The 8,937-nt window shown below is 30.4% G+C and overlaps 1 protein-coding gene across 1 annotated transcript; it reads left to right on the top strand.

The window, feature by feature from the left end:
- The first annotated feature begins 330 nt into the window (after nt 1–330).
- LOC139899423 (probable glycerol-3-phosphate acyltransferase 3) lies at nt 331–2,227 on the top strand. The gene is made up of 2 exons (XM_071882251.1): nt 331–1,038; nt 1,271–2,227. The coding sequence occupies exons 1-2, from the start codon at nt 331–333 to the stop codon at nt 2,168–2,170; spliced, it is 1,608 nt and encodes a 535-aa protein (XP_071738352.1). The 3' UTR covers nt 2,171–2,227.
- Nucleotides 2,228–8,937: the final 6,710 nt, after the last annotated feature.

Below are 8,937 nucleotides of genomic sequence, written 5' to 3'. Positions count from 1 at the left end.
ATAAATGAAATGATGAAGATAGTTAATGAAGAAAACTACCAGTTGTTACCACTCAATCAAAGAATTCAGTATTTGATTGTTTTCTACGTACGTAGACTAAGTCCCACTTTTAAATTACATTATTGCCACCATTTTACCAATTTTAGTCAACGCTGCATTCTAGTTTCCAGCTCATGGTCTATTTACTCGTATTAGATTTAGTGTCAAACTTGTACTTAAAATAGAAAATGCAAGTGCTTTTTCTCATCTCAATACCATAAATACCACCACCCTTCACCCATACTTTCCATAACAAAACATTTTTTTCAAAAAAATAAACACAAAAACATAATGGTATTCAGGGCCTTACCATACACTATCAAGCTCATTCTCTTTGTGTCTAGATTTTTAGTAAAACTACAAATAAACCATACCAAAGTTCTCAAAAGAACCCTAAGTAACACACATACACCTCATATTAGATCACAAACACTAGTTTCTCAATCTCATACGTATGATCTTTCGCAAAAAACTTTGATTTTTGACGTTGAAGGAACGCTTTTGAGATCTTCATCGGTGTTTCCTTACTTCATGTTGGTTGCATTTGAGGCCGGAAGTGTGATTCGGGCTTTTGTACTTTTTACTCTATACCCATTTCTTTGTTTGGTTGATGAAGAGTTATCTATCAAAGTTATGGTTATGGTCACCTTTTTTGGTATCAAGAAAAACGGTTTTCGTGTTGGAAGTTCGGTTTTGCATAAATTCTTTTTGGAAGATGTTGGTATGGAGAGTTTTGAAGTGTTTAGGAAAGGAAAGAAGAAAATTGGTGTGAGTAAGTTGCCACAAGTTATGGTTGAAAGTTTCTTGAAAGATTATTTGGAGATTGATCATGTTTTTGGAAGGGAGTTAGAAGTGTTTGGTGGTCGTTATTATCTTGGTCTCATGAAAGATAACAAGAACAACATTAAATCTCGAATCAACGAAGTGTTAAAAGACGATGATGAGAAAGTTTGCTTCTTAAACAAATCGATCAAACACGATTGGACATCTTGTAGCAAGGTAAATACTTAAATCCTATCTTAATGACTTAATATTACTCCATATATATATAAACGTTACAACTTGAAGAAAAAAAATCATTCTGAAATCATTCATTTGGAGGTATATTGTCTACATCTTACTTTTCTTATATCAGATCCGATAATGTTGCATCTTTAATTTTTTTATGGTGGAGCTTACTAATGTTATTATTTTTTTTTTTTTTTATTTTTTTTTTTTTTTTAAATAATAGGAAGTTTATGTGGTTAGTGACGGAGAAAAGAAGTTATGGCAAGTCCTTCCAAGAGAAAGATATCCAAAAGCTCTTATCTTTCATGATGGAAGATTAGCCTTTAGACCCGACCCGATTAATATGTTGGTCATGTTCATGTGGTTCCCTATGGCCATATGTTTATCCATTTTTCGATGTGTTGTTGCACTAACATTGCCATACGGTACATCGATCCCTATATTATCATTTAGCGGTATGCAACTCAAGATCACAAACAATAAATCGACTCAAAACTTGACAAGTAACGCGAAACAACATAAAGGGCGTTTATACATATGCAACCATAGAACTTTACTCGACCCATTATATCTCGCATTTGGGCTCAAGAGACCATTTATCGCAGTCACCTATAGTCTAAGTCGAATGTCGGAAATCTTGTCACCAATCAAAACCGTACGATTGACAAGAGATCGAGATCAAGATGCTAAAACAATGGACAAAATGTTAAAATTAGGTGACCTTGTGGTTTGTCCTGAAGGGACAACTTGTAGGGAGCCATATCTTCTAAGGTTTAGCCCATTGTTCGCGGAACTTAGTGACCATATTGTCCCGGTCGCATTGGATACTCATGTTAGCATGTTTTATGGAACAACGGCAAGTGGGCTAAAATGTTTGGATCCATTTTTGTTTATGATGAACCCTAACCCACTTTATAGAGTACGTTTTCTAGACCAGATTCACGGCGTGTCATCAACATCTACTAGTGATGTAAATTCTACACGATTTGACGTTGCAAATTATGTGCAAAGCGAGATTGGGAAGGCGTTAGAGTTCGAATGCACGAGCCTTACGAGGAAGGACAAGTATCTAGTATTAGCCGGTAATGAAGGGGTCGTTTCTTTAAGTAACAAAATTAGATAATTGAGACGAAATTGTTTAAATCATTCGGATTCCATTTGTAAAAACAAAAATGAGATTTGATCACCTTGTAACATATATATTCCTCTATTGTAGTGTATATAATATATGTATGTTCTCATTAAGATTCTTTATTTATTTGGATGCTTGAAATAATAAAACATATTTTTTTATTATGATTACGTGAAGTATGTATATTGCATATCATTGTCATTTTCATTATCCTGCTAGTATGATTTATATTGTGCAATAAGTAATACGGAGTAAATATGCATATATATTATTGTCATGCGAATAGGTAAGGGAAAGTACAGGCGGTTAAAAAAACATGTCAATCAAATGAGATCTGAATTACTTTATTCAATCAAATGAAATCTAGGATGCTACAAGTGAAAATTTACGACACGAATCCTAATTTTTGGATGGGTATGGAGAAAACACTTGTACTACGTATTTATTACGAAACAACTTATTTTCGACATTACAAATGCAAAAAAATTGAAATTTATTTAGTATTGATTAAAAATCTTTGCTACTAGTATCTATCTATAATTGAATCTTTTTCTTTAGCTAAATTATATAACAATTATTATTGAAATTAAATGAGTTATGGTCTTTGCGTTTCTTTTTTTTTAAAAAAAAAAAAATTAAAGAAATTCCGAAACAAACCATTAAATTACATACCATAAAATAATAATATTATATGTCTTCCTATGTATATTTATTTATGATATTAATATTTAAAAACTTTTTACTGTGAACTAGTGAAATGACTCGTGGATTCACGGAGTTGTTTAAACGAAATAGTTTAATGATATGTTTTAGGTATTAAGTAAATGTAAATGTTAAAGTCATTTGGTTTAATAATCTGTGTGACCACAGATTTCGACTAAGAAACTTGGCGTTGTTAACTTGGTCAGAATAAATGCACTACATTAATTCTCCTACCATCCTCTTCCAGTTTTCATTACAATTACTATTTTCCTTTTCATAAATGATACTTATTTAACATTAAAAGACGGACTCAAAATACATTGTTCAATCTCGCAAAAATCATGATTATTTTTGAATTCTTCTATCATACTATATACCCTCATTTTAAATAGTTACAATAGGATTTGACGTATGTTATCGATTTTCAGATTCTTGTTGTTTAAGAAACATATAATAATAAAACATTTAAGGTGTGATAAATTTCATCATCAAACAACACATAAAAGAGAATAACTCTTTGAAAAAACCATCAACAATGACATGAAGGTTTGTACATGTTTTTTGAAAACAAAAGGTTATTGGATAATATGATAGAGATTGTAAAAAAATAGTTGTAAATGTTTGTACAGATTGAGAATAATAGTTATGATAATATATGGTGAAAATGCTCCGAGATATATATATTTATAAAATACTAATAACATATTAAATATTAAATGATATTTTTTGTGACGACCCGAAAAATTTCGACTAATTTTAAATCAAACTCTCGATACGATATTATATTTTTGACACGATAAGAAAAGTCTGTAATGTTGAGTCTCAAAAATTTTGAACTGTTTTTATACATTCATTTACCTTCAACCATTTCCGACGATTCACGAACAATAGATATGTAGATATAAATAATTAGATATAAATAATTATATATTACAATACATTAATTAATTATTAATTGTTGGAATTAGGAATATAGAATAATAAACGATATAATAAATTTTATTATTAAAATGAATATATATATATATATATATATATATATATATATATATATATATATATATATATATATATATATATATATATATATATATATATATATATATATATATATATATATATATATATATATATAGTATATTGATAATAAATGATTTCGAGCTTAATCAGTAAACGGTTGCAATACTCGATTGACATTTCGTTAGTGTTCATATAGATCTAATACGAGTTTATGAAGGATTAAAATAAAAGTTGGACTGTAAATCGATTACGAAGATTATAGACTTGATAGAAATATTTTTACCTTTTTAGTTTAAATTTTAATACTCCGTACATATTATTTGGAACAGAGAATAAATATTAGACGCACATTTTTGGTCAGGTTTCAAACAGTTAATGACCAGAATAAATTAATGGTCTTAATTTAAAAATTTAGGATTTTTAGGAACAATCTTATATTTTAACTGTTTAGCAATGGACACGATGTAGCACTCCGTGAAAACTGTCGGCATAAGATTTCAATTTAACGATGGCTATACTATTTGTTACTGTGCCTAATTGATTAATTCATTGAAATTACTATTTGACCACTGTTTATGATTGATATATTGATTGACTACTGTGTTTTTGTCTTTCACCACCAAAATTACATATATAAATATATGCATATACGTGTACATATCACATATCTATATCTTTATATTCGTTTGTGAACTCAACCAACACCAACATCATCTCCTTCAAACTCGACACCATCATCTTCACTACAACCACCTTCTACCACCGCCACCACCGGTCACCAATCACCACCATTTAACCACCACCATTCGGCTTTCTGTTTTCTGTTTCAACTAACGACCACCATAGATATCACCACCTTCAACCAATTACCACAGCCACCATCACCACCATGAATAACCACCGAGACCACAACCACCTTGTCGATCACCACTATCACTTTCGAAGCTTTTGTTGTTCGATTAACATCACCACCTATACACCACCATAACCATCTTCTGCTTAATGTTGCTATATGTTGCTGCTTGAATGGTTTCTGTTTGTTAAACAACACCAACAACCACCACCCTTGTAACACCATCACCATGAAACCCACTTGAAACCACCACCACCTTGACATCACTCTCGATCATCAACTCCATCATGTTGCTACTGCTCGATCTTCACTTTTATTTTCGGTTTCTAATTCAAACAACCTCAAATCATGTTTTAAAACACTTTCTTTTTCTGTTTTTACTAATTATCCAACCATCTTTAGGACTATCAATTGATGGCATTTTATTACTCTCATTCAAATCATCCGTTTTAAATGACCCATTACATGTTCTAGACTCATGGAACACCTTAGACGAAACTCCATGTTCATGATTCGGTGTCCTTTGCGAATCAACTTTAACCGATATATTCGTCACCGGTTTATCACTTCCTAACTCCAATCTCACAGCTTCCATTCCCGCCAATATTAGTTTAATTCAAGAACTTAAAGAGATTAACTTGATCAATAATTCAATCAACGGGTCGATCCCTTTATCGTTATCCACCACCCTACAAACCCTCACCACCGGAGCACCACTTTTGAATCACCATAACAACCGCTACCCTCAAACTCCCTTCATTACCTTCATCCGACCACCACCCATCGGCTATCACCCCAACCACCATTGTAAGCTGTGTTTCTTTTCTGTTTCTATAATATTGAACACCACAACAACCACTATCCTTAACCTTCACGAATTATTACAGCTATTACATTTTTTTTTTGTTATAACCATCGAAACCTTCATCACCACTGCTGCACACGGCACGATTCAATTCTGTTTCTGATATATTTTTTTATGATCGATTAAATGAAGAAGACAAGGCAAGGAGAAAATGATGATCATGTAATGATGTTGTGTTTCCTTTATGCTCCTGGATTAAACCGAACCCCACACCCACTTGTTGAAGTGGTAGGTGTAAAGACTCGTCCTAATTCATAAGGACGAATACAATAACATATGATTACATCGCGAGGTATTTGACCTCTATATGATACATTTTACAAACATTGCATTCATTTTTAAAAGACAACCTTTCATTACATCGAAAGTTGACATGCATGTATACCATTTCATAATATCCAACTTATAAATGACCTATATCTCTATTGAACTCAACGACTTGAATGCAACATCTTTTGAAATATGTCATGAATGATTCCAAGTAATATCTTTAAAATGAGTAAATGCACAGCGGAAGATTTCTTTCAAACCTGAGAATAAACATGCTTTCAAGTGTCAACCAAAAGGTTGGTGAGTTCATTAGTTTATCATAATCATTCATTTCCATAATTTTAAGAGACCACAAGATTTTCATTTCCATTTTTCATAAACATCATCTCATATCAGGCATTTCGCAAAAACTGCATAGAGATAAAAATCATTCATATGGTAAACACCTAGTAATCGACATTAACAAAATGCGTCTAAAATATCCCCATCATTCCGGGACTCTCATCGGACATGATAAAATCGAAGTACTAAAGCATCCGTAACCCGGATGGGGTTTGTTAGGCCCAATAGATCTATCTTTAGGAATCGCGTCAATTAGGGTGTCTATTCCCTAATTCTTAGATTACCAGACTAAAAAGGGTGATATTCGATTTCGATAATCCAACCATAGAATGTAGTTTCGATTACTTGTGTCTATTCCGTAAAACATTTATAAAAGCAGCGCATGTATTCTCAGTCCCAAAAATATATATTGCAAAAGCATTTAAAAAGGGAGCAAATGAAACTCACTCTACAATATTTTGTTGTAAAAATATTCATACGACGGAATTGAACAATGCAGGATTGATCTCGGATTCATGAACCTATATCAAGTATATATATTAACACATATAATCACAATCAAACAAGTTTTTATATATTTTAAATATATAATATATTACTTATTTATTTTAATAATATTTTTGTTATTTCAAATGTTATATATAGATATATGTTATATATATATATATATATATATATATATATATATATATATATATATATATATATATATATATATATATATATATATATATATATATATATATATATATATAATTTAATTAATTTTATATTAATATAAATAATAATATATTACTTAATATATTAAAACATATTATTATGTAATATTAATATACTTGTAATATATAAATATCATTTGTTTGTTTAAATAATAATAATAATAGTAATAATAGTAATTTTGTAAAAATAATTATATAATTCTTATAATATTAATAATGTTACTAGTAATAGTAAAAATGATAGTAATGATAATAATGCTAATAATAATATAAATGTTAAAAATTATAATAATAATAATAATAGTAATTATAATAAAAATTATAATATTCATAAAATTAATATTTATAATCATTTTCATAAAAATAATAATATAGATAATAATGATAAAAATAATGATAATTCTAATAATAATACTAATGTTAGTTTTTTTTTAAATGATAATTTTAATAGTGACGATAATACTAACACTTATCTTTAATAATAATAATGATGTGATAATAATAATATCAATAGTAATAATAAAAGTAATAATAATAATGATAACAATGATAATACTAATGGTAATAGTAATACTACCTCTTAGAAGTAGTCCTTAAAAAATGTCCAAGTCCGGTTTTGAACCCGCGACGTCCCGCTAACCCGTTAACACCTTTAAACCAATGAACCAACGATTTGTTTTGATACTAACCCGTATGATTAACTAGTTCATTTTCATCAAACACTTATCGTTACATAATTATTATCATGATCTAATATCATCATCATTCTTATATCATAATCATCTCTATCCTAACTCATCATCTTCATCGTGATTCATTTCATCACCTCATTGTCATCAATCTTTGTTAACTCACGTCATTAATCATCATAATTATTCAGTATCATCATGCCATCATCATCTAACATCATCATCTTAAACTACTACGTACACCTATGTCAAGTAATTACTATCATCGTTTTCTTATTACTATCATCAACATAATATCGATCAACACAATTCTTATCATAATAATCTTAATTATCTTATTATTATCCATTAATCCTCATTCTTTTTATTATCGTCTATCTTATTTCTAATTGTCAATTACCATTGATAATTAAAAAGCATAGTCGTCGTTTACTATATGTGGTTATTTAATCTGCCGAAAAACAGAAGTACTGGTCATCAATAAACAATCGAGCAGTTTGGATATCAAGCAAGCCCATGATCAATTAATCCAACTCAACAATGACTTAAGGCCCATTAACAAACACCCTAGTGTCACGGCCCAACTGATGAATTGGATTTCAGTCCATCGTGGCCCAATCATGCAACAGGAACGGTTTCAAGTCCAGCATAAGTATGGTTTCACTTTATAGGATTCGAATTGGGTCCTTCCAATAACTAATCACTCACTAACTTAAAAGATGATAAATGTCGGCCACTAGGATTTGCATTGTTCCCCAAATTTTCGTTTGATAGGGAATTTATATACATAATAACTTAATATATTCTCCACTAGCTAATAAATTGTCAAGTGGAATATTCAATAGCGATACTTGATGAATAAGGAAAAGAACAGAAAAAGAATAGCAAGAAGAAAAATACCGCATTCGGTTCATAGTTATGGCTAGGTAATGGTGATGTTTATAGGATTTTCGAAATGGTGGTTATGTGGAGGTTTGTGGCAACAGAAAGAACAAGCATGGAAGCAGTAGTTTGAATAGCACGGTATTTTAAATGAGTTTGGTTTGGTGACGGTTTTCATGGTGGTGTTGGATTGATTGATCCTCGTGGTAGAAAACAGAAAGTAGCGGGTAGCAGTAATAATTAAGAAAAGAACGGACGTGCAGTAGTTGTAACAATTATGGATAGTAGTGGTGATGGTTCCTTCGTGATTTTAGAGAGAAAAGTAGGTGGTGGTGACGAGTTGATGGTAATTGGTGGTGATCGTGAGTGAGGTGGATGCGGGTTGTTTCAATGATGCTTGGATTCTAAATAGAAAA

The sequence above is a fragment of the Rutidosis leptorrhynchoides genome, chromosome 3, assembly GCF_046630445.1.
Source record: "Rutidosis leptorrhynchoides isolate AG116_Rl617_1_P2 chromosome 3, CSIRO_AGI_Rlap_v1, whole genome shotgun sequence".
NCBI lineage: Eukaryota > Viridiplantae > Streptophyta > Magnoliopsida > Asterales > Asteraceae > Rutidosis > Rutidosis leptorrhynchoides.
This window is presented reverse-complemented; position numbering and strand designations above follow the sequence as displayed.

Excerpts from the sequence above, each read along its gene's own strand:
- LOC139899423 (XM_071882251.1), top strand. The coding sequence starts at position 331 with ATGGTATTCAGGGCCTTACCATACACTATCAAGCTCATTCTCTTTGTG. Across the intron at positions 1,039-1,270 it reads ATTGGACATCTTGTAGCAAG|GAAGTTTATGTGGTTAGTGA; the intron begins GTAAATACTTAA and ends TTTAAATAATAG.